Genomic DNA, 24,851 nt, shown 5'->3' with positions numbered 1-24,851 from the left:
GACACGGGATTCCATCGACAGGCATAATGTTGGACAAATATGTATATATACATCAACACAAGCCATGCCACTTACCCTTACTTGAATCACCATGATCTGGCATCCCTCAGCCTAGGCGCACCATCATTTCAAACGTAGCCGACAGCCTTCACGTTCGATCCGTTCAGAGGATCACCGCATCACGGCCATGGGCATCAAGAGCATCTTTCTTCGGTCCTCCTTTGCCAAGTACGGCAAGAGTATCAAGGAGACACCTCGCGGAGTCATTGCCAACAGCACCCTACTATGTAGTTCCTTACTCTATGCCCTAGGTGGCCTCCCGATGAGTGATTCTCTCCATTACTCCCCTGTTTCTTTTGCTGTCATCTGACATGGTTGGTCTTCCAGCATGGGAACAGGGCGCGTCGGCAGTCGTTCCCTCTCTGCCAGGCTTCCAAAAGCAGTTTGGTATCAAATCGGGCTCCAAAGCCAGCGAGATCCAGACATATGTTTCCATCATCTACATCGGATACGCTATCGGTGCGGCACTATCCTTCTTGGTCAACGACTACATCGGCCGCCGATGGGCATACCGCCTCTACTCGGGAGTCTTCATCGTCGGCCAGGTCGCTTCCTGCTTGTCCCCTAACATGAAGGGCCTTCTGGCATCACGGATTATATCGGGTATGGGCATTGGCTCGCTCAGCGTCGTCAGCCCGATGGCTCTTGTTGAGATCGCACCCAAGGAGATCCGTGGCCTTCTCACCTCTTGGTACACCGTTTTCATGGGGGTGGCGTTGACTGTTGCTAGCTTCTGTGTCTTGGGCATCTACAACAATATCCCAACAAGCAAGCTTCAGTACCAGATCCCCCCGATCGCCGCGTCCATCTTCGTCTTTATCTGCATACTCTCCAGCTTTTTCATCAGCGAGTCGCCCAGGTGGCTTATCCTCGTTGGCCGACGGGAGGATGCAATCGCAGCCCTCACCAAGCTCCGTCGTCTTCCCGCCAACCATCCCCGCATCATCGGAGAGCTCAACGACATCCAGTCGTCTGTCATCATGGCCGAGGGTGATGTCGAGGGCAAACCCAACTTCTTGTCTATCGTCAAGGAGACTTTCACTGTCGCCTCCAACCTGCGTCGCCTGCAGCAAGTGCTAGTATCATACGCTCTAGCACAGCTTTCCGGTGCCAATTCAGTTACGAGCTACTTTATTCCGATCATGGCCCTCCTGGGCAGCAGTGAGGATGTCGCCCACGATATGTTCCTCAGTGGGATGTACGGCTTCTCAAAGCTGGTCTTCAGCATCCTGGCTTCCTTCTTCTTCATCGATGTTCTTGGTCGACGACGATCGTTGTTCATCGGCATGACGATTCAGATGGTTTCGCACATCTACATTGGCGTCTTCATCAAGTCCTACCAGGAAGGCCCTGTGTCCACAGCTGCATCGGCTCTTGCCGTTGCGGCTATCTATATCCACGCGCTCGGGTACGCTATCGGTGAGTTTTGGAATTCTACCTCGTCTCTGCTAGACAGGAGAACCTGAATGACTAACCACTTGGGCCCAGGTCTCTTCATCCTGCCATACGTCTTCGGTGGTGAGCTGTGGCCTAACAGGATCCGATCCTTTGGTGGTGCTGTTGGGCAGACTTTCCACTGGCTGTTCATCTACGCAGTCAAATTTTCTCTCTCCGACCTTCTTGAAGTCACCGATAACTGGGGCGCGTTCCTTTTCTTTGCAGGATGGTGCTTCGTGGGCCTGATCTACGTGTATCTGATGGTTCCTGAGGTTGCCGGCCTTAGCGTCGAGGACATCGATAAAATCTTCAAGGGTCCGTGGTTCAACGCCTGAAAGACTATCAAAACCGCAACTCCGACTTCTTCGCCTGGCGAGGTCATCCAGGGCGTGCCGGAGCAGGACAATAAGGACCGTGGTAGGTAGGTATCGAGTGCCCATTCAGCCACAGCCTCGGTTGACAAGCTATTCTTGATGAAAGAACACACAAGCTGACTTGACGATAGCAAATCCATGGAGGCGCCAGTACATGACAAGGTCTGATTGTGTGGAAATGCATATTGTGATGGGTTTGGTCGTTCTGTCTTTCCTCAACTTTCGAATCTTTTGAGGACAGTTTGTGTGAGACCTGCCCATAGGCACCCCGTGCTACATGAGCCCATGCTTGCCATACAGCTAGATCCGCATCTGTAGGGTATAATACGATATAGCCGGAGAATACAAAGACAATGATGGAGAGAAAGGTCGCTGCAACGCAAGTGTGAACATCCGGGGAAACGCACTCAGCTTCGTCTAGAACAGCCTTCAATTCTAATTAGAACACCATGACGGCGATGTTTCATGCCCGTTCCCAAAGCGGGACAAGAACAGGTCACAGGTTCTTATCCGCATAGTAGCTAGTAGCTTCTATTACATAGACTTCTAGGTAATTGCGGTTTAGTAAAGCTCGGGCTTGGCATACAGGACCAACAACTTCCCCATTGAACGTCGCGGCGTCAGCTTGACATGGTTGGGATAAGCAAAGCTACTTTGAGTTTACTTGGATGCGAAGAGCGTGCCTGACAGGGCGGGGCAACAGCCCTGATCGTTCCATTGATCACCATCACGCACGGGAAACTGATGTTTGGGGAAGTCTATTACTCTACTGCTGTTGTTGATAGTTGTCTATGATTACATACATTGTGATAATGGGCCGAAGACTCCTTATGGAGTGACTTTCACTTTGGAAGAGAGTGAAAAATTGACGATGTGCTGCCAGCGTTTACCCGGTTGGATTGAAATGCGGGCGAGATGTCTCCTTGCGCGCGGAAGTGATCGCAAGGAGACAGGGTGACGATTACGATAGAGTGCTGACAAACATTAAGTTTATGGTTTCTTCTGAATCGTGCCTTCTAAGCCTTCTTGGTGACCTTGCTGGACGTCTTGATCCGAAGCTTCTTGCCAAAGACGAAGAGGAGCGGAATGCCAGTAGACACAGCCAGGAGTACAATCGACAAGTAGATAGTAAACGTCATGGGACCTGTGGAGATTCATGGTTAGCTACGGCTTCTCAGAAATGAAAGGTTTGGAATCTTACCTAGGGCCTGAAGCCAGGTAGTGACTTGCGTATTAAGAGGGAACGAAATGAAGACACGAAGAGTCGAAACGTTGACGAGTACTGGGCCGGCCCACTGGGGGTAACTCTCGATGACAAAGTTCTGCACGATAGGGGCAGTGATCAAGGTGGAAGTCATGAGGAAAAAGGTGCCGAGAAGCAAAATCGAGTAATGAAGGCCGTTTTGGTCGGCGTAGCCAAAGACGAGGGCACCCGTGATGGCAAAAACGATCGGTAGGATGAGGTTGGGAAGCTGATATTCGGGCTCTCGGCCACCTTTCTTCTTCGAGATCCATAGAGACACAGCATCGGCTACCGGACCGCCAATGATGAAGACGACGACGGTTGATAGGATCTGGGGGATTTGAGAGAGACCGGTGAGTTCGAAAGGGATTCTGTTGTTGCAAAACTCTGGTTAGCATCTTGTTGCGGCGTTGGGAGAAGAAAGAGAAACCGCTTACCCAGCAGCCAAAAGAGCAAACGAAGTGGCCTGCCCGGTGGCACCCATGACCATTCCGAAAGCAACCTGCAGGAGAGTGCACCACAAAACCGCGGGGAACATGGTCGTCTTGATGGTGTCGATGATCTGCATGCCAGCATCCTTCCAATGGGTGCCATACTGGAAGAAACCAATATCATCCCACCTCGTGCGCTCGCCGTAGGTGGCGTAGTCCAGCTGGGTTCTGTTTTCGCCCGGTGCGATGGGCCAAATCTCGTGTCCGGCCAGCTCTGCCTTGGATCTCTTGCGGATCGTCTCGGGAACGAAGAGAATGAGCATGACCCAGGTCAAAACACCGACGGCAGACGTGATCCAGTAGATCCAACGCCAGTTCCAGTTGACAGCAATGTACGGACCGAGGATACCGAAGAGGACGATCATTGGGCCCTAGTTGGATGTAATGTCAGCTCTCTCCTTGTACCAGACAGAAACGCACAACCATGTTGTAATCTCGATGGGAAACACACCTGACTGGCAATGATGGAAGCAACTGCCTTGTTTCGCTTGTGCAGGAACATCATGTCCTGAACGATTAGGGGTAGCAAGGCTTCGACAGCACCGGAACCAAGGCCATGGAAGACTCTCGCAGCGATGTGGCTGGTAAGCGACTGACTGTACCCCGCCCAGAAGCCACCAGCCCAGGAGAAAGCCGATGTCAGGACGAGGACAGGACGTCTTCCGATAGCTGCAGTAAGAGGAACAAGGAGGTAAGTTGCGATGCCGTTACTGAGCATGGGAATGGTCGCAAGTAGAGAAACAGATGCCAGAGAGACGGGCGTAACTCCTGGCGGAACGACACCGAGGGGGTCCGGGTTGCCCTTGAGATCGGCGTGCTTGAGGGTCGAGGCCGGGTCGACACCAGAGTACTCCAGAATGAAGACAGGCAGAAGACCAGCCACAGCAATCTCAGCAGCGAGAGAGACGGAGCCGACTTTGGATAGTTAGAAGGAGGAACTCGGCTCAGCTTCGTAAGAAATGGGTCTTACAGAAGCAGAGGGAAGCAACAGCTAGCCATTTTCGCCATTCAGGGAGGTTCAGAGGATCCTTGGGATCAGGAGTAGGAGTCTACAGGACCCAATCAGCCTCTTTTCTCAAGTTGATATAGCTCTCTCCGCACGACTCACAGGGATGAACCGAATGTTGCCGTCCTTGTCGTAGATCTCAGTGCTTCCGAGGACCTCCTCTTCATGAACAGCAGCGGCCTGCTTCTCGGCCGTGATTGTGTCAACGGAGTCGATTCTCGTCAGTTGGCGTTCGTCGTCCTGGAAAGATCGTTGAGGGTATGCGGGGGACCTCTCAGGCGGAAGCTGCGAGTGGCGGAAATCGACGACGCTGTACGGGATGAACATCTGGGAGCTGCGCTTGGCGTACTTGTCGATCCTGGACTCTCGCTTGCCGCCGTTCGCGTTGTCGAAGTCTCCAGGGCCAAGGTGCCCGTTCTTGTCGTCGCCCTCCATGATGGGAAAGGGGCTGAATTCGAAGTGATGGTTAAGACTGAAGGACACGACTGGCGTTCTTGACGTGCTTCGAACCGTATATTACAAGAAATGACAAACAAACAAGTAAACAAAGAAGCAGAAGAAACAAATACACAGGAAGCTGCGTAGAAAAGATCCGGTCCGGCCGGGTTGGGACTGGAATTCGATGAGGTTAGCTATCAACCCTGAACGTTCGCGATGGGAGTAGTCATGCCCGGAAACACAGTAAGAAAGGAAAGGGGCAACCAATTCAAGGAAGGAGAGTACCCGAACTTCACATCATATACCGGAACGACAAAGACAATCATCCCATATTTGCATACGTACCTTTTGAGAAAATTCTGTTTTGTAGCGTTATGTTCTAGAAAGTCCCTACATGATCATCTGAGCTTGTCGATATCAAACCACGGCATCCCTTATTATAACTAGATGGATCAACCGACAACTGAGGATTAATAATGTCAAATGATCGCCAAGAGATGAAATTTTACCCCGGCAAAACATCAGTCTCACCAGGTGAGTCCCGCAACATGAGATGGAATCGAAAGAAAACCGATTCTCGATCACAGACATCGTCCGGACAGCCATGCCATACAGAAGCTGTGGCCAACAAGCCCGCAAAACAAGGGCATCAGACAAATGACCTATGGCCTGTTTGCAAGTACCGGCCCTTTCCCAGCATCATCGAACAATCTTCATGGCTCCAAAAGACCATTTCCCCATATTCCAGAGACCATAGACGACAGGCTATCCTATGCAATCACTTGCGCGGCGGGTGGACGTGCAGGTAGAACATATTGGCGGTGAAACAGCAGTATCCAGAACGATCCGTCCCTTGTATCTAAAAATGTGTAAAGCCATAAAACGGCATAAGTGGATGGCAGCTCGATGCTGGCTTTGGCAGACAGACATGAGGCTCAAGAGGGTGTTGTGGAAGACGGGGGCCACATTTATGCGTCGTGACGTGCAACAGACATGGGATCAGTGCGACTGTGTGACTGCCACCTTGTCTGTACGATCTTCGACGGCGAACGCGCAAGCAGCCGCTGATGGGACGAGAAGACACGACGAGTGCGCGTGTGTGTCAGAATTCGTCTTCTTGTTTGGTATGCAATCTGATGATCTGACAGGATGATGGATTCACTCTCGAGAGCTCGTGGTTGCAGTAAACGTGGAGGCTTACTTACAATAGAACAAAAGACGTGGTTGACAGATAGAAATCGTCCGATTGGTTGCCCTCGCAAAGACCAACCGGAATTTCCGAATACCCTTGAACAAGTGTGAGACTGAAGTCTTGGATCAAGAGGTCGGGATTGTATCCACTGGGCTGATGTTTGTGACAATGTTTCTGTTTCGAATTGACACCCACTTCCCGCCTCGAGGTGGACGTTGTTTCTGCTTCATGATATCCCCCACTTCCCGCCTCTATAAGGTCGCAAATCGCGAATCGCGAACCGCGAAGTAACAAAGCATGACCAGCGTTGGAATTCTATTCTGTCGAGCTCAACTTCCATCACAAACTTGCACTTGATCATTCATGGAGTCATGCACAGGTTGGATTCTTGGCCTAGCCAATCCAGACATTGACATATGCGACTGATACTGCTGTTGCCCACTAGTGGATCTGTGCAGCAGCCGTTCCCAAAGCTCTCACATCTGATGGAGGATGGAGTTCGTCATCACTCGGTGGGCAAGACTGATGCCGTAGCAGACTCTTCAAGTTTTGGGCTTGGTGGTATTTTCGGCTCAAGCATGGCAGTGACAGCTAGGTATCCAGTCTCAATGTTCCAAGACTGGACCCATGGCTGCGTACCAAGTGGACTTTTCCATGATCAACGTGCCTTTGGTGACATTGGATGCGACCCGATCTCACTTGAGCCCGCTGAGTAATGTTGGATCAACGTGGCACTGGTGGTTGCATCCCCCGTTGTGACGTTGAAGGAAAGCATTTGCCCGGATGGATGATGGTGATGATCCGCCAAGCCGCAACAATGTATTTTGTGTTACGTCTATTAGACAGAGAATCCGAAATCAGTGAGAAAAACGAAGGAATAATATTCGTTGTCAGCCAACATTCAGTGGTGATGAACTTGGGCTTCTACAACTACTTGTGCCATGATCTAAACGACAGGACTCGTGGCTACCTTCGCCGAGATATCCTCCCTCTTTATTCCGCCCTTTTCACACATGCTCGTGAAGATGCCACGCCTATCAAACAACTCAAGTGGTGTGCCCAATTCAGCCACCGTACCCTTGTCCATAACGCAGATTCTGTCGTAGCCAATAATCGTCTTGAGTCTGTGGGCAATGCACAGCAGCGTCTTGCCCCTGAGTGACTCCATAGTCTCTTGAACTTTCTGGTCTGTAGCGAAGTCGACTGAGCTTGTAGCTTCATCGCAAACAATGATCTTGGCATTGCGTACGAGAGCTCGTGCCAGTGCAAGCAGTTGTCGTTGACCCAAGGAGAAGTTGAGACCTTCTTCTTCAACCACGGTCTGCAGACCCAAGCCAGATGTCTCAGAGGCGAGGTTTGCCTTTTGCAGTGCTGCCCATAGCTCGATATCCGAGTGCTCGTCAAAAGGATCCAGATTCGATCTGATGGTTCCCTTGAACAATGTCGGATCCTGAGGAATAATGGCCAAGCGTGACCGCAAATCCTGCAGGCCTATCGTGCTGATGTTGACACCATCAATGGTAATAGAACCGCCGCTAATTTCCACCAGACGGAATAATGTCGACATGATGGATGATTTGCCGGCACCTGTGCGACCGACAACTCCCATACGTTCGCCTCCTTTGATATGCAGGTGGATGTCTCTGAGTACTAGCGGCAAACCAGCCCGATAGCGCATCTGCACATGGTCGAAAACGATTTCGCCATGGCTGGGCCAGCTCTTGGGCATGCCCTCCCCTATCTGCAACGGTGCCTCTTCTTCCAGACCAGTGCCATAGTGATGAATGCGCTCCGTGTTGTTCATGTCGTTTTCAACTTCGGCCATCTGACGGACCGCGAACTGGAACTGGCCCATGATACCCAGCATGTACGACAAAACCAGGCCTCCGATACTGGGGTTGACGGTGAAACGAGAGGTGACGACCAGCATACCGAGCACGAAGATCGTGACCAGACCGATGGCGTCTAGGCGAAGAGAGAGCCAGCGTTGGTTCCCGAACGTGAGAAAGTACGCGCCGTCGAAATCATCGATCTGCTTCCGCAAAACCGTTGAGAAATGCTGCTGTAGTCCATACGCACGAATCGTCGTGGTACCATAAACGGCCTCGCTGAATTTGGCGAAAACATGCGAGCGTAGCAAAGACTCGTGGCGTTTGATTTCACGCGCCGAGCTACGGTAATAGCTAGCCGAGAAGAGAAAAATGCAAAGCAGGGGCACCAGAGCCGCGACGAAGTAGTAGTAATACGCCAGGATGAGCGCCATGGTGGAAAGCAGCATGCTGATAGTCAACAGATACATGCGCAGTGAGTCGGTGAGGGTGTTATCCATGACATCGATATCCTTGCTGAAGCGATTGGTGATGCGGCCCAACGGAGTCGTATCAAAGAAGGACATTGGTGCGCGAAGGACCTTGGTCATGGCGCGCTTGAGCATGACCTTGGATGCGCGTGTGCCAAAGATGGAAATCGAAATGGCAAACATGAACATCAAGATAGCTTGCGCTGCACCCAGTCCTGCGTATACACCGATGTAGGTGTCTTGAGTGACGCCAGAGAACTGACCCGCCGTCCACCAGGACAACCAAAGACTGGTCATGATATTGCAGCCTTGAGCGAGGACTAGGAAGCCGATGACCAAAGGAGCTACGAAGATGGAACCGCTGGCCTTGATGTAAGCGCCGTAGACGCTCCAGCTGACAGCTCCCGACGCGCTTTCCTCGGCTTGCATGAGGGCTGCAGTGCTCTTGTGCGTTTCAATCTTGACCAGCTTCTCGTCTTCGTTGATGGAATCTTCGTTGGCCGAGGTGATGGGACTGTTGGAATTCTTTGGCAACTCTTGTGACTTGTCGTCCACGGTTGTGAGTGTCATGAGCTTCCCGAAATCTTCGTTCTCGGCCATGAGCTCCTCGTAACTTCCTTGCGCCTTGATGTGGCCTTCGTCAAGCCAGATAATTCTGTCGGACCGGTTCAAAACGTGGAGTTGGTGGGTGGCCAAGATACGGCATTTATTTGACAGAAGGCCACAGATAGCCTTATCCATGATCTGCTTGCCAACATGTGTGTCGACTGCAGAAAGAGGATCATCCATCAGGACAATGTCAGCGTTGAAGTAGATAGCACGCGCAATGTTGATGCGTTGCTTTTGTCCACCGGAGACAGTAATACCGCGCTCGCCGATTTCCGTCTTGTCACCATCAGGAAGCATCTGGAAGTCGGTGCGGAGGGCGCAGGCATCAACCACTTTGTCGTACCACTCGCGGTCAAAGTCCCGTCCAAAGACGATATTGTCTCTCACACTGGCGTTCTGGATCCAAGCATACTGAGGGCAAAAGGCACGCGTAGCTCCAAAGGTGACACAGCCTCCCGTTTGACGCATGTCCCCAGCCAAAGCCGCCAGAAGAGACGTCTTTCCAGAGCCAACGCTGCCGATCACGGCGACCAATTCTGATCTGCCCACCGTCAGATCCAGGTTGGGAATATGAAATGGCTCGATCATGGTCATTGTGCTTGGCGTTCTGACTCCAGTTCCACGCCCATCGTCGTTGAGGTCGTCTCGCGCCTGTGCCAAAGTCTGCTCCCAAGTGAAAGTTGCATCTTCGACCACGATGGCGTTCACGTTGGTGTAGTCGTACTGGGCGTCATCCGTGGATTCTTCAGCCAGAAGAAAGTCTTGAATGCGCTTCACTGACGCAAGTGCATCGACCGCCTGACCAATGACCATGGGTAACATGTTGAGAGGCATCCGTAGGCCGTTGAAGAGAGCTAGCGAGCTGAAAATAGGAGCAGGGTTCAGAGAATGACTGCTCAGAGAGTACGTGATGAAGGAAAGCATTGAGGCGAAAACCGGCATGGACATGGCGACGGCCTGAATACCGTCGCGGATCGACATGAGAATTTGTATGGATTTGATCTCCTTCTTGCGAATCTCGTCAATGCGCCCGAGGAAACTTGTTTCCCACCCGAATAGTTTGACGAAACGCATCGCTTGTAAGACCTCTTGAGTAAGGCCTACACGAGCGTCTGTGATCTGGTTGATGGCAAAGCGGCGCTTAAAGAGAGCCTTGAACGCCAGGCCTAGCGCTGGAGAGCAGATGAACAGAAGACCCAGTCCTGGCAGGGCGCTGTAGGTCAGGTTGATCAACAGAAGCACCATGGTGATGACGATGTTGAGTGGAGAGCCCCAGAGAAGGTGGAAGAAACCGCTGGCTTGATCGATCCGATAGGTGTCCGTGGACATGAGGTTGACGATACGGCCATTGCTCCAGCCACCGTCCTCTTCAATCTTGCTGTCATTTTGCTTTGGTGATTTCTGCTTCTCGCGCCTCTTGAGCAGCTTCTCATACCACTTCCGCTCCTCTTCGCTGCCGGGCTCAACTGCGCTCGGGGGTAATGCCGCATCGTGTGAACCTCCAGCTTTGGCGCGTCCTGAGATCTTCATTGCTTTGTCGAAGATGACGGACATCAAAACAGCACGGGCTTCGCCGCCAACCGTCATGCCAAAGTACAGGAAATGATTGATGCTCAGCGTCATGATGACCTGAAGAAACGTAATGATGAGGACGAGGCCTACGCCATATGCTATGTTCGGTGGCGCCGAGCCATTCTGAGCTGCGTTGTAGGCTTGTGTGGCGAAGGCGATGAGGTATTTGAGAAGGAAAGGCGAGATGGTTGCCGCAATTGTGCTGCCGAGTTGGCAAATTGCACCGATGATGAATTCCTTCTTGAAAGTGCTGAACAGTGCTCGCAACAGCGGACGCGAGCTGCCATTGCTGATTTGATTTTGGAAGGCAGCCCGAAATTTGACTTCGAGGACCTCAGCGCTGCGCTCGGGGTTCACCTCCCAGATGTCGTTCTGCTCTAGTGGTCGTTGATAACCGATCTGCATGTTGTGTTAAGTGATTTTCATGTAGTGTTGCGCTTCTATGTCGACTTACATGCATTAGAGGGGTAACCCAGGTAAACAGCAGTCTGGATATGAAGCCAGCCTTGGCTTCTAAAGATGGTTGGCGCTTCTCTGGTACCAATGGTACATACTTCGTCTTGAGCGGGTTCAGACGCTGTGACCAGTTGCGTTGTCTTTTCCCGGGTTCTGGAAAATCAGAAGATGAATCTGTCGGAGGTTCTTGGGCCTCAACCTGACCGGCAGGTTGCTGCACAGAGCTGTAGGCAACGGCGCCAGCTTTCTCGCCTTCGCTGCTCTTGCCAAACAAAATCATGCCGCTGGACTACCGAATGGGTCATGCAAAAGCCAAGAAAAAGATCGGATATGTTTGCTGAACCGGCCTGCTCTGCAACTCCTCGAAGACGGCAACAGAGTTCGATGGGCACAGCGGGAATAGCAGCCAAGACATTAACAAAACATACCGTCAACTGGGACTTCACGGCCAAGATGAACTTAGACACAAGCTCATTGTTTCTCAGCACCCCGGTCGATGGAAGGAATCCGGTTGAATCGCAAAAGGCCCACGGATGGGACCAACTACTGTGACAGGGGAGCATGTCGATCAGTCCGTGTCTTTCGCAGCTTCATTGCGTGGTGTTACATGTTGCCGAAGTTGCATTCCGGTTGTCGCGATGACGCGTTTTGAGCAGTCCACTTTGGTGCCGGGTTGCTACCGTGGGGCCGATCGGTAACGAATACCCAAGCCCCTGGCCCAACATAGTTTCATAGTTATCGATCAGTTTGACAGGCTTGACTTTTGAAGCCAGTTGCTTCCGTTGTTCTGGAAGTAATGGATCCATCAAATGCCGAGTTTGAGCGATTGCTGGCCAACCTCAACTCAAGTGGATAGTAACATTCGTGCTGTCCAGAACCATGAGTTGCCCAAACTCAGCGGAGCAGACATGAATCACTGGTTGGAAAAAGATCCGGCAAGATGCAACAGAATTTGTGCTCCTGGAATGATTCGATGTTCCCAAGCAAGCAAAATGTCCTCGTGAAGTTCTTCCGGGGGAGTTGCGCCCCTCGGGTGTTTATTATGTGTTACCTTTCCTATGTCAGCGCTATTATTCAACGAGAGGGGTCGAAGTCTGCAGCAGTTCCATGGCAGCCTGGAAGCTTATTAAGAAACTTTTCTGAATATTGAATGTTAAATGTGTACTCGTTAGGTATAGCGAGATATCTATAACTAGATTATAAGGGTGGCTGCATTGTATTGCGCGGCGTATTGCATTTGTCCTCGTGAAGTTCTGGTCATGCGAAGGTCGCTCACTTGACAAAAGCCGACAGCTCGGGATCCGGTCCCGAGTAGCTACCGGCTCCGAGATCACCTTCCTTAATGGGAAGACGGGTGGCTGATATACCGGTTATCTTGTGGCAGCTATCTCCGAGAGTGGCGCAGGTAAGAGTCGCGCAAAGGTCAAAGCACGCGATACCACCCCGCATGCACGCGATATCGCGCTCCGAATAATCTATGACAAATCCAACTTCGACACCAACAACTCAAGACCTCAGCTTTGAGCCTCAACGCGGTCCAATACATCTTGTGCATCACCATCAGAACATTGGAAGTGTAGCGTTCTAGACATGGCAACGCAAGCGGATATCGAGAATCAGCGGCAACCGAGTGACGAGCGGACCCCGTTGCTCCGGACATCCGCCGACGATGAGGAGCCGAATCAGCAGTCGTCCCGGGACCGGCCCAACGGCGATAACGACCACGGAGAGAACCAAGACCCGGAGCAGGTTTACCTGATTGCGCCCAGCCCCGAGGAAGAGGAGAAACCCCAGCGTACGACCAGTTGGTGGCTATGGAGGGCCTTCTGGGCAATCCTTGCGATTGTTGTTTTGGCTGTGTTCATCAAGGGCTGGGTCGATGCTAAAGATACGAATGTGAGTTTATGGAGCTTTGTTCATCAGAAATTCTCATAAGGACCTCTGAGACTGACCATATTGTTTAGTTCGACCTCGGGAAAGCGCTCAAGAGGGCTCTTGGCGGCGGTCTCAGTGGCGCCGCTGCCATGGTTCTTCAAGTTTTGACGTTGATGGTGAGTGTTCTTCTCACATGAGAGGCATGGAGAACAGTTGAGGTATAATGATGCTGATATCTCAGCCCATTCGAACTATCATGAACTACCAATACCGCTTCGGTACTGGCTTCAGGACTGCTACCGCGACACTGTACAATGATGGAGGGATACGACGATACTACCAGGGAATTGGCGCCGCCCTCATCCAAGGTACGCGCTTAAAACAACACGGCCTTCATCTCCCCTAACCGTTAATCAGGCCCGGTCTCTCGCTTTGGCGACACGGCTGCTAACGCTGGCATCCTCGCTCTGCTTGAGTCGAACTCGTTCCTGAACCAGCTACCAACGCTCATCAAGACCATCTTTGCGTCTCTCTGGTAAGAGAAGTCTCAAACGGAACCAGGTATGAACTTGGGTCGCTAATTCAGTAATTTTCTTTGAAGCGCCGCCGGTTTCCGCATGATCCTGACGCCCATCGACACACTCAAGACCACGCTCCAAGCTCAAGGCGCCAAAGGTACCGCCATTCTTCGTCAGCGCGTCAAGACGCATGGCATTGGAAGTCTCTGGTGGGGAGCCTTTGCGACCGCTGCCGCCACCTTCGTCGGGCATTACCCCTGGTTCGGAACCGTGAGTTTACCTCAGCGGGAGCCATGAGAGACGATTTGCTTACAATGACATCAGTACAACTATCTCAGTGCGAACATCCCGGAGCCAGACAAGAACGATCTCTTCCTGTGGCTTCTGCGCCTTGCATTCATCGGATTCTGTGCTTCCGTAATCTCCGACAGCGTATCCAACTCTTTGAGAGTTGTTAAGACCTACCGCCAGGTTAACGACACGCAGGTGTCTTACAGTGAGTGCACAAATATCCCGATATTGTGATCGCGAACAGCTTGGTTAACGATGATATCTCTCTGTACAGCCAAAGCCGCAAAATTGGTTATCCAAAACGATGGTGTCATCGGATTGCTTGGCCGCGGCCTCAAGACCCGCATTCTGGCCAACGGACTGCAGGGTGTCATGTTCTCCATCTTGTGGAAGCTCTTCCTTGACCTGTGAGTTGCCCGCTTGTAGCTCCATTTAAAATGTGTACTAACCATGGTGACTTCCTCTAGTTGGGAGAAGAAGACAAGCTCCTAGGGATTTTACACTTAGTTGCCGTGCTATCTTGCTAGTGCTTCGCCGAAATCTCATCCAAGGAAGGCATCTCTCTCACCCGAGATGCCATGGACTCAGTGCCTTCAGTAAATGCTGTGTGCGTACGTACATAGATATGAACACCGACTCTGCGGTGTTCTCATGCGGCGTAATGTTTATAACAATTGATTCTGCTTGCGTAAGTGGTGTGTTTGCTGCGATAAGCATGTCTAAACTCTCGGGAGAACACGCTACTGCCCGTGTTATGATGACTGGTGTGCGAAAGGCTCTGCAAGCCAGCAGCCCAAATTCGATACTACTGAAGCCTCGGGCTGATCAGAATGAGTGAGCAATTGGTGGTCTTCATTCAATACACGGCAAGATTGCTACCCTATCTTGGTTCTCCGCATCGTCATGTGTACCAGGTAGGTTCAGGCAGCTCTCCCAGCAACTGATACCTCCCAAGCTCACGATTCTTGTACGCAACAGGGTCGTGCAGTGAGTGTGTTCTGATGTCCCTCCAAAATCTATCCAGGCCAACCTTGGCCGACGTCGCCTTGGCACCCGTAACCTCGAAAACACCGGAAGTCACTCTCAACCCTGTATCGGTAGCCGTCACTTTGACGCTTGCAACCCATTCGGCAGCTTCGCCTCTCTCTTGCGCAGTGAGTTTTGCACGAGCAGCAGGTTCACCGGAATGTCGATACACCTTGTCAATCTCCTCTCCTGCCTTGTCAGCCAGAGTGGTAGCGGCTCGGAGGTGTGCCAGGAAGTTTCCGTAAGTAGAGAGGATGTAGAACTCGTCCTCAGCCTTTTCCTTATTCTAAAAGAATGCCGAGATTAGCAATAATACACTTACGCAGCTGATTTGTGCCAACTCACATCTCCGCCGAACGGCCACGCCCGGGTGTTCTTTCTGGTGTATGCCGAGGCGAAGTCCAAAGCTCCCCAGGCAATACCGATGTAAAAGTTGCCGAACACAAGTTGGATTCTGCGAGGACATTAGTATTCATAAGCATGCCACATGTACATCTCCGCTTACGTGGGAAGTAGCAGAGAAGCGAACGGAATCTTAAGAATCCCAGGATCGGGCTTCTTCTCAGTTGCGTTCCATCCCAAAGCATCGGCCCAAGGAGCCTTCACGTTCTCGATCTTGACACTGCCAGATTCGCTGAGCTGCAAACCGACATTATCCCAGTTGTGAGAGAACACGATGCCGGGCTGTTCCGTCTTGACGATGGTGTAAAGATGATCCTCGGTACCTTCCAACACGCCCTCCAAGACGGTCAGATCTGAGATGACGCCGCCGGTGTTGAAATTCTTGAAGCCGTTGAACACCACGTTGTCTCCATCAGAAGTGATCTTGTGATCACTGTCGCGAGGGTTGACAGCGCCTCCGACAAAGTAATTGTTTGAGATAATCAGATCCTGGAAGCGGTCTGCCTGCTCAGAGCTTCCGATGACATTCGCCGTTGTTGACCACAATAGGTGATAGCCAAGAAGCAGCCCGATGGATCTGGAAGTAAGCATCAGTAGCCCGCCCTAGGTGAAGTTTTGATACCGTGTCGCTTACCCGTCACCTTTCGCAACTTCTCGAATGGCTTTGTACCCAACGCTCCACGGTTGTTCACCACCTCCATACTTCTTCCAACCGAGGATCTTCAAGAGTCCGGAATGTTTCAGTAGAGCAACCTCTGCGCGGGGTGATTTGTTCTCTCTCTCCCGCTGTGCTGCATCCTGTGCTAGAACAGAGGCGACGTCTTTGGCTCGCTGGACCCAACTTGTTTCGTCAGTCGGGAGTTGAGACCACTTCGCTTTGAACTCATCGTAGACGCTAGGGTCTGTGGATGGGACGGATCGGGCGTTGCTAGTCATGTTGGGGCGTATGTGGTCGGGCTTCAGGATGAACGAATATGCATGCCAAAACTAGCTGTAGAGAAGATATCTGAAGGAGAAAGATGGTATGTTGTGTGGTGGTCAGGCTCACGCGCTCTCTCCTTTAGATACGACGTCCTTATCCCTCAGTCGTGATGCCTTGGCTTCCAGCTACCCCTCAGCTCGCCAATCAACCTCCGATGAGCGTGGAGCACTCAGTCGGCAAAGACAGCCGTCATCGCCTTTGCGTAATGTCCCACATCAATGTTGCGATATGTCGCAATCCTAGCTGTACATGAGATGCCGGGATGCCCCCACACAATTCCGGACTAAACAACGCTGGCGAAAACGTGCTCTGCAAGGACAAAGTAACATTCCCCCAGGCTGTGTCTTCTGATAATTAGTTCCGAACGATTATCCCTCAGTGAAATCTGATACGGGGGCCATTTGCCGATCAGTAAATGGTGCATCATCTTCGCTTTCTCAGAGTGATGTTAGAACAATGCAACGTGATCTATTTAGCTTTGAAACTACGTATTACCGATTAATGTATCCAATACATGTGCTTGATCAAGGTTCTCATCCATGTTCGGGTTGTCTGGCACAAACCGCATCAATCAGATCGGGCACGCAAGTCACTCCGTCCCATGACAAGAATTGCCACCGCATCCATCTCCATATCTTGACAAAAGGTTTCAGGGCTCATTCGGCTTTCTTTCGAGTCTTGGGAAAGTATTGGGAAGTGTCTCCTAGAGGAAGTTCGACGACCGAATCTTTGAGGAGGAGATGGAACGTCAAGTACCTGTTCAGAAACCAGCGATTTAGTGACCATCATCAGAGAGTTCTGAGGGATCCTCACCATCCAACGAGACCAGCAAGAAATGCGAAGACTCCTCCCGATTTCTTGAGGCCGATTGAAGCCGTTGCGTGACCGTCTGCGGCAGCAAAGTAACTTGCTGCGACCGTGACAAACGCCAATTCCACGAACAAGAAGATCAAGATGTAAACTATGTTCGTGGGCAGAGATGCCACCAAGTATGCGAGTACAAAAACAGACCATACTGCAAAGAAAAAGTGTGTTAGTCCCAGTTATGGAAGTAGTGGAATTGAGGACTTGCTGATCATGAAGAGACCCAGAGCGTTGTTTAGCTGAGTCGTGTCGTCGCCATACGCAGCAGAGACTCCGAAGGAAGGGGTCAGAATTGCGCCATATCCGGCATAGAAAAGCCCTTTGATAAAACTCTTAGCAATCTGTTTCGTTAGAAGGATCAGATTGCATTGACCACGACTCACCGAAAGAGCTGAACACGCTGTACCCAAAGCCATTGCCTCCAGTCAACTCCCACTGAGCCGATATGAGCATGCCAATCGCTGCGAGAAAGAAGAAGTTTGCGATGTAGACATTGGTTGTTGTAACTCCTCTCCATTCCATCAAACTCAGAGAGAGAGTTGTTAGCGTCGTCGAGAAAGCCCCGATGGGCAATGATGTCTGGCAGCAATTGAATTAGTCCTTCGTATCCTGGTGACGGGAGAAGTTGACTTACTGCAGCATAGGGAAGTGGTCTCGGCGTTGGCAGCTTTGGAGCGTTCAGACTGACAATTTCCGATCTGTCTAGAGAAGTCTCGGGCTTGATAGTCTCGATAGCCTTCTCACTTGCCCCATTTTGGACGTTGACAGAGGAGTAGCTCGACATATTGAACTAGAGGAATCGAGAGGGAGATGCAACTGTGAAAAACTCGGAGATCGGAACGAACATAAGACAAAGACACTCGTAAGCAGAAAAAGAGACATACTTCAAAGAAAGTCAACAACACGCTTGCTGAAGGGAAAGAATTGAGTTTGTTTCTGTTCCAATGCCAATCCCTGTATGCTGCCACATCCCTGAATGACGCGAACGCGTCGTCGGCAGTTGGCTCGATATAAGGTTCGCAGATCTCAGAGCAATGTCACCTTGCGCGATGTTGCGGAGAAATGGGGTGTCGAGAACGTGGGGAAAGGACCAGTGTGGATTGGGATATGATACTTTCGTCATTCAATCGATAATGGTGCAATCCAAACGAAACCAGGAAATGTCTCCTTTTGCAATCAAGCGCCGTGTGATTTGCCGAAGGTGAAGTTTATCTATCTACTTTCCACGAACCTAGATCTTCGCGAGGTTGCATTATAGATCGCGTCATTGGTGCTATGATATCTTGGTTCCATTGGCCCTGGCCGACGAGGAATTCAAAGCGGTAGAACGGCAATTCAATATTGGGAGAGTCCTGGATACCGTGAAAGCAGCCCGTCATAATCGTCGGTCAAATGGGGGCCCATCTTCTGAGAGTACTCGCTGCCACAAGAGTCCCCCCTCAGGGAATCGTCTCAACCCATTTAAATCTTTGCGTGGTCCGGTGGGATGCTAACGCTTTTGTGCCATTATTTGCAAAACGGACTCTCTGTGGATATTGTCAATCGCAAAGCCGTTATTGGGCTTCGTTCTTGGACTTCCAAAGGTGCTCAACATGGCCCAACCTCATCCTCTCAACGCTGAACCAGACCGTTTACTCTTCGCGTAAGTGACACTTCTTGAGTCATTGTATCAATCATTCTAACGGATTCACGAAGTTACTGGGTTCCAAATGTTTCTGGAGGCTTAATCATCAGCAAGATTCCTCAGAGAACCAACTGGGACCTCGCAAGCAATATCAAATACGCCAAAGCTGCGGAAAAGGCCGGCATCGAATACGGCCTCACTCAGATTCGGTTCACTGCTTCATACGGTGCTGCCAACCAACATGAGTCGGTGTCCTTTTCTCAGGCTATTTTGCAGGGAACGGACACCATCAAGCTCATTGCTGCTATTCTCCCCGGACCTTGGAACCCTACAGTGGCTGCGAAGCAAATCGCCAGCATAGACCACTACAGCAATGGCCGTATTGCCGTCAACCTCGTCAGTGGTTGGTTCAAAGGAGAGTTCACAGCCATAGGTGAATGGTGGCTTGAGCATGCTGAGCGTTACCGCCGTACCAACGAGTTCATCCGCTGTCTCAAGGGTATTTGGACGGCTCCCGAAGACACCGGCTTCACGTTCGCTGGCGACTTCTACCGTTTCAGAGACTACAAGCTCAGTCCTAAGCCGCTACAGAAACCTCATCCGGAGATCTTCCAAGGTGGAAACAGCGATGACGCAAGGAACAACGGGGCCGAGGTCAGCGATTGGTATTTCATGAACGGGAATGATCTAGATGGCTTCCGTGCCCAGATCGCCGATGTCAAAGCACGTGCTGCCAAGGTCGGGCGGGAGAATGATGTTCGGTTTGCCGTCAACGGATTCGTCATCGTTCGCGAGACCGAGGAGGAGGCTGTCCGTGTGCTACAAGAGATTCAAGGTAAAGCGGATAAGGAGGCTGTCAACGCCTTTCGTGATGCTGTTCAGCAGGCCGGAGCTAGTACCTCCAACAAGACAGGCATGTGGGCTAACAGCAAGTTCGACGACTTGGTTCAGTACAACGATGGCTTCAAAACCAAGCTCATTGGGACCAAAGAGCAAGTGGCGGAAAGGCTGGTTTTGTTGAAGAGCCTGGGTATCAATCTCGTTCTCACTGCGTTCTTCCACTACGACGAAGAAATTGAACAGTTTGGACGAGATGTGGTTCCTCTCGTTAGGCAGTTTGAGAAAGAGGGCCGGGGGAAGGATGCGGACTATGAGATAGGGAGAACCGGTGATGTGTACAAGAAGAAGTAAACTGAAAACGTGGGAAATGAGACAAACCGCCAAATGCAGCTGAATACCGTTAAATGGAGACTGGGGGTGACTCCATTCGCCTCTATCACAGGGAATATGAACCTTACATCATCAACCAGATGAGTTGAGTTTTTAACAATATTGAATCTCATGATTTGTGAATAGTTCTATATGTTGTATGAAAGCTTACTTATACGTCACATTCTCACTTGTCTAAAGAAAGTTGATACTAATAAAGAATGATAAAATCTGCGTCCCATGAAAACCAGAGTTGAGCATTATTTCAAACCTTCAAATCGCTTCTGACTGCGTTGTAACCCTCCAATAATACTTGTGCTCGTTCTGGGCTGCGGACCTTGAATTGCATCGGGAACGGTAACGGCTCCAAGATGACGTTCGAGTTCGTAGCTTGTGTGTCAAAGGTGGCATCCTTGCCTGTGGCGGGACATCTCTTCAGGCCCATGTCAAATGCCCAACACACTGCCGCTCCCGCGACAAACATTTCGTCATCAACCAGATTTTGGCCGAGACATGTTCGACGCCCCCAACCAAAGGTGTGCATACCAACACCGTCTCTGAAGTTGGGATAGCGGCTGAGAGGTTCCTGGTAAGTTGGAAAACTTGGATCTAAATAGCGATCTGGTCGGTAGTGGTCAGGATCCGGATACTTTCCACGGACGCGGTTGATGTTCCTGATAGTCTGAGTTAACACGTCGCAAGTCTATCCAGCAGAAAGAAGAACTGACCATTCGCAAGCAAGAATGATGGTGCCCTTCTCTATCTTGACGCCTTGAAACTCGGAGTCCTTTTCACACTGATGAGGAACGCCTATCATCGGTCAGCTTTCTCATGCATATACCGCGCGAAGTCCACATTTCTTACCAAGAGGAACTCCAGACCTCCACCGAAGGGTCTCCTTCAAGCAAGCTCGTACAGTTGGCAACTCGGCAAAGTCGTCTCGAGTTGGCATTCTGTTGCCGCAGACCCTGTCAATCTCCTCTTGGCATTTCTTCAGCCACTTTGGGTGAAGTGCCATGCACATCAGAAAGAATTGCAATGGTCCTGAGATAGTGACAACGCCAACGAGGCACTGGAACCCAAGCATACACGCAGCAAAGTCCTCATCTTTGTCGCTCTGAACGAGGGTCTTGTTGCCACTCTGCTGCAGTTGCTCGAAGTAACGGTAAGTCCAGGTGTCGTTCGGCAACTCTCCACGGCGGTATCGTGCCTTGGCGAGACGGAACGATCGCAGCCACCATGCGCGCTGGTTCTTCTCTCGATTCACCTCAAACATACGCCATGGGTTGTAGCGTATGAGATCTGCGAGGTGCCAAAGTGGAGTCATCGTGTTGACGACAGGTCCTGACACTGACATACGTGTGAGTGTTTCAATAGCGCTATCTCCGTAGGCCTTCCCTAGAGAGGCATCATCCCAAGCAAGGCGGCTGATGATCCGGCCCGTTAGCTCACGAGTGTTTCCGTGAAACTTCTCAGGGTCCAGTAGGAGGGTGACAAGCCATCTCTTGACTTCATTCTCGATGTGGCCGTAAAAGTGGTGTTGATGGGCCGAAGCCATGGCGGCGTGAACCCATTTCCGTTGGTATTTCCAGGTGTCTGAGTCGAGATGATTCAGCTTCAATAACTCTTGCTAGTTCTTAGACCCACATGAGCAGCATATTGGACACTTACCATGACGGTCCATCAACGCCGAATAGGCAGGTCCAAGCTTATGGTCGATCAGGGCCCGTATCTGAGGTCTCCCAGCGAAACTGTTTCCGTTTTTGATAAGAAGCTCCTGCGCCATTTCCTCGTCGGAGATGATAATAAACTTCTGCCCAAGCATACTGGTCTGATAGATAGGGCCGAATTCGTCCGCCCATTCCTTGAGCTTGAGCCACATGGCAAATCTGGGCAGGTCATGAACACGGCCGACGATGGGGTATTGCTTGGGTCCAGGAAACTTAGCAAGCTTCTTGGATATCTTGCCATTGCCATGCCATGCCGAAAGGCGACGAAACGAGGAAATTAGAACACTAGGAACGACAATGATGCTGAGGTACAAAACAACGACAGTAAAAGTCTCCATCTTGACATTGTCCAAACTTCAATGAAGTATAAGTGAAATTTGCGAGGTTGAAAGAACTGCTTGAGGTTTGTGATGTCGCGAGTGGGGGATCTCATGGATGATAAGTAGCCCATTGGGATGATCTTCAACCGGGCTTGTCAGACTTCAACGAGTTGGATATACCCCAAAGGTAGTAGACATGGGTCCACGAAAATGTATTCCGAGGGAGGTCGTTGTATTCAGCCCCCATTGGCCAAGGCGATCTCGGAAGAGAATGCACACTTCGCATGCCTGCATGACCTCGATGCTAACGAGGTGTGGCAGCTACGTGTAAATCGTGATTGATACCGCCAAATGCACTCTCGACTATTCGTTGTTCACGCGATGGAGCGGTCCAGTAATTCTCTGTCTTCCACGGAGCAGGCCTCGAACGTAAGAGTCAGCCCAATGACAGATGTGCTGAGCGTTTCCACTTTAGTGCAGGATGGTGTCTCGCTCTGAAATCCTGACGAGAGACAAGCCTCGAACCATTGCCCAAAAGTGGCTGGCAGAAGCGGACAATTATGAACTGGGAGGTCTCTCGTCGACCTCTGTGGAGATATTTCAAAAGAGCCTTACATGTGGTCTAACCAAATCAGCATGGGTTGCTGTGTCTTAGAATCCTGGCGGAAGGATGGGTAGGGGTGGCAAGCAGACGAGCAAGTGTGTCCTTCAGGTTTAGCGACGATGTGAATATGCCTCTTACACCCTCTTTTGTCTGATGAGAGTGGTATTCTTCGAAGGAAGTTCATAAGGTCCCCCGCCTGTATCATTGTCACTGCTTACTACAAAACTCCTTCTATGTGGAGAGGGGGGCCTCCTTCTACCTATCATTAAACGCCGTTTTGATCGACACCTATGAAAATCCCTGTATCTGAAGCAATCTTTTCAGACACAAAAAGCTGAGAAGAGGGGTTGGTGAGGTGCATGTGCAGTCAGACATGGCGGCGAGAACATCGTATGACGTTCTGCCGTGAAGCCAGTTAGTACTTCATTCCTGACTGTAGGGAGATAAGACAGAGAGTGCATTATCATAATTGCGGTATTAGTAGGTCAAAGAAGCGCCGGGTATGGTGGTCGCATCGAATACGTCGCTGCCTGGACGTCCGAACCTGTGGAGTGGCTTAATGGCACATCCTAGTTCCTTGATTTCATCAGCTTATCTTGAAGCCTGTCAGATTCGATGTAACGTCGTGGGCTCATCCTATTGTAGGGTGTCTTCCGCTCTGCAGCGGACTTTGAGGCCACTGCGCTACCGTTTAGCTTCCGCCCGATCACGGAATGCTGGGAAAGAAGCTGGCCGGGCCATTCGGCAGGGAGAATCCGGAGTGGGCCATGGGGAAGTCCGGAGATGTGGGGCCGGAACCCGCGTGGTCGGGTGTAAGACAGGCGGGCAGTGAGACTCTGGATTGGTCAGACCTTTGGTGGCGCGCCTGCAGGTGAGGTCTCACCAAAACGCTGACAGTTTTGCGGCTGAAATGCATCCCTGTCCAGACAAACATCGCCTGCAAGGGCTGTGCCTCATTATCACTGTGCCTCATCCCGTCGGACGAAGGGTTATCAGGCAGACCACTGCGAACTCGCCAACGGTTCTGACAGTTACAATCACGTGCGACGGCGATCACGTCTCGGCCAATCATGCCTTCGATTGGTATTTCATCGTGTTCGCGCGCACGTAGCATGTCTACAGAATGTCCACACTTTTTCTGGTTCCAAGGAAACCATGCAGGAGAGCCTGCATTTTGTTTCTCCCGAACTGCACAGCAAGATAGAGGTGCATGTTATTATCGTAGCCCGCGTCATAAGAATGTCTGCGTGCGGGTTGACAGTCGTTCGAGTACGGTCTTCAAATTCTCGATGCCTAGGTTTTACTCGCCGTTGAAATCCGGCTCTTCTGACTGTTTCTTGCTGCAGTACCATCTGAGAGCTTTCCTTTTATTAAAACATTAATGTTGTTATCCAGGCTCAAGGATAAGCACTCACGCCCAGAACACCTTGGCTCATCGTCGACGCCGCAACGGCGAAAAGCAATGTATCAAGTTCTAGGGGGTTACTCTGATCGTCTTGAGATATGCCCAACTCCCGATCTCAACCGCGGTTTTCGTAAGGACGGCTCCAGTAGGCTATCGGAATAAGATGCAGGCTCTCGGGCCGTTAACCGATCGCGCGTTTGGAACTCGGGGTGGATGCTAAGAAATGGTTGTAGTTGAAATGGGTCTTATGAGCTCGTATCTCCGATTAATGTTGCAAACATGTCGATCAGTTGCCGCTAGACAACCACTGCCCCTCTGCAACACGCGACGTGGGCATAATCAATCTTATCAATCTAATCAATCAGAAGTAATCCTACACCGCATTCTCTCCACGAGTTTCTTGCAAATTTTGATGTACACCCACCCACCGACCCAGACACCATCTGGATGAAACCCAAATATTCTCTATTTCCGTGTGCCTCGTGAAGGCGTTACCGGCTGTTCACATTCGTTAAGTCTCGCCTATGGGGGGCTCCACGACCTGTGGCATTAAAGTCTTCAGCGTTAAGGTTGTGTTCATAACGCAGCTGTGGTTTGGATGAGAGCCACATGCACAACTTTACATGTAGCAGGCAATTGGACTATTCTTCTTTTCTGTTGCAAAATTTGTACGAGGCAACGAAGTGATTGTTTCAAGCTTCAGTGACCATCATGATGGGAAGTTTTCGACAATGGCGGGGCAATTACGAGTAGTGGCCCTCGTAAACCTGGCAACGCATCATTCTGCAGCAGAGTCTTCATCAAAACCTGCGGCTGATCGACAT

The 24,851-nt window shown here is 51.0% G+C and overlaps 8 protein-coding genes across 8 annotated transcripts; 3 read left to right on the top strand and 5 right to left on the bottom strand.

The window, feature by feature from the left end:
• Positions 1 to 187: 187 nt before the first annotated feature.
• On the top strand, positions 188 to 1,832 carry CkaCkLH20_05316 (uncharacterized protein; the record flags this gene model as incomplete). Its single annotated transcript, XM_038888035.1, has 3 exons — positions 188 to 326; positions 388 to 1,479; positions 1,549 to 1,832. 3 exons carry the CDS (start codon positions 188 to 190, stop codon positions 1,830 to 1,832), a joined length of 1,515 nt encoding a protein of 504 aa, XP_038746511.1.
• A 1,055-nt stretch (positions 1,833 to 2,887) lies between these two features.
• Positions 2,888 to 5,046, bottom strand: CkaCkLH20_05315 (major facilitator superfamily transporter; the record flags this gene model as incomplete). The annotated part of the gene is made up of 6 exons (XM_038888034.1): positions 2,888 to 3,015; positions 3,073 to 3,485; positions 3,552 to 3,976; positions 4,057 to 4,520; positions 4,576 to 4,654; positions 4,714 to 5,046. The coding sequence occupies 6 exons, from the start codon at positions 5,044 to 5,046 to the stop codon at positions 2,888 to 2,890; spliced, it is 1,842 nt and encodes a 613-aa protein (XP_038746510.1).
• A 2,141-nt stretch (positions 5,047 to 7,187) lies between these two features.
• CkaCkLH20_05314 (ABC transporter) lies at positions 7,188 to 11,457 on the bottom strand (the record flags this gene model as incomplete). Its single annotated transcript, XM_038888033.1, has 2 exons — positions 7,188 to 11,120; positions 11,176 to 11,457. The coding sequence occupies 2 exons, from the start codon at positions 11,455 to 11,457 to the stop codon at positions 7,188 to 7,190; spliced, it is 4,215 nt and encodes a 1,404-aa protein (XP_038746509.1).
• A 1,310-nt stretch (positions 11,458 to 12,767) lies between these two features.
• On the top strand, positions 12,768 to 14,272 carry CkaCkLH20_05313 (uncharacterized protein; the record flags this gene model as incomplete). The annotated part of the gene is made up of 7 exons (XM_038888032.1): positions 12,768 to 13,073; positions 13,142 to 13,228; positions 13,294 to 13,420; positions 13,470 to 13,587; positions 13,654 to 13,840; positions 13,895 to 14,066; positions 14,136 to 14,272. 7 exons carry the CDS (start codon positions 12,768 to 12,770, stop codon positions 14,270 to 14,272), a joined length of 1,134 nt encoding a protein of 377 aa, XP_038746508.1.
• A 490-nt stretch (positions 14,273 to 14,762) lies between these two features.
• Positions 14,763 to 16,225, bottom strand: CkaCkLH20_05312 (uncharacterized protein; the record flags this gene model as incomplete). Its single annotated transcript, XM_038888031.1, has 4 exons — positions 14,763 to 15,173; positions 15,233 to 15,341; positions 15,393 to 15,866; positions 15,924 to 16,225. The coding sequence occupies 4 exons, from the start codon at positions 16,223 to 16,225 to the stop codon at positions 14,763 to 14,765; spliced, it is 1,296 nt and encodes a 431-aa protein (XP_038746507.1).
• A 1,089-nt stretch (positions 16,226 to 17,314) lies between these two features.
• CkaCkLH20_05311 (acetate transporter) lies at positions 17,315 to 17,919 on the bottom strand (the record flags this gene model as incomplete). Its single annotated transcript, XM_038888030.1, has 3 exons — positions 17,315 to 17,454; positions 17,519 to 17,714; positions 17,770 to 17,919. The coding sequence occupies 3 exons, from the start codon at positions 17,917 to 17,919 to the stop codon at positions 17,315 to 17,317; spliced, it is 486 nt and encodes a 161-aa protein (XP_038746506.1).
• An 808-nt stretch (positions 17,920 to 18,727) lies between these two features.
• CkaCkLH20_05310 (methanesulfonate monooxygenase) lies at positions 18,728 to 19,950 on the top strand (the record flags this gene model as incomplete). Its single annotated transcript, XM_038888029.1, has 2 exons — positions 18,728 to 18,777; positions 18,831 to 19,950. 2 exons carry the CDS (start codon positions 18,728 to 18,730, stop codon positions 19,948 to 19,950), a joined length of 1,170 nt encoding a protein of 389 aa, XP_038746505.1.
• Positions 19,951 to 20,233: 283 nt separating this feature from the next.
• On the bottom strand, positions 20,234 to 22,036 carry CkaCkLH20_05309 (cytochrome p450; the record flags this gene model as incomplete). The annotated part of the gene is made up of 5 exons (XM_038888028.1): positions 20,234 to 20,642; positions 20,697 to 20,778; positions 20,833 to 21,270; positions 21,328 to 21,564; positions 21,640 to 22,036. The coding sequence occupies 5 exons, from the start codon at positions 22,034 to 22,036 to the stop codon at positions 20,234 to 20,236; spliced, it is 1,563 nt and encodes a 520-aa protein (XP_038746504.1).
• Between the last annotated feature and the right edge of the window lie 2,815 nt (positions 22,037 to 24,851).

Source organism: Colletotrichum karsti (genome assembly GCF_011947395.1).
Source record: "Colletotrichum karsti strain CkLH20 chromosome Unknown Scaffold15, whole genome shotgun sequence".
NCBI classification, from domain to species: domain Eukaryota; kingdom Fungi; phylum Ascomycota; class Sordariomycetes; order Glomerellales; family Glomerellaceae; genus Colletotrichum; species Colletotrichum karsti.
Note: the sequence above shows the minus strand (reverse complement) of the source record. Positions and strands in the feature narration are given on the sequence as shown.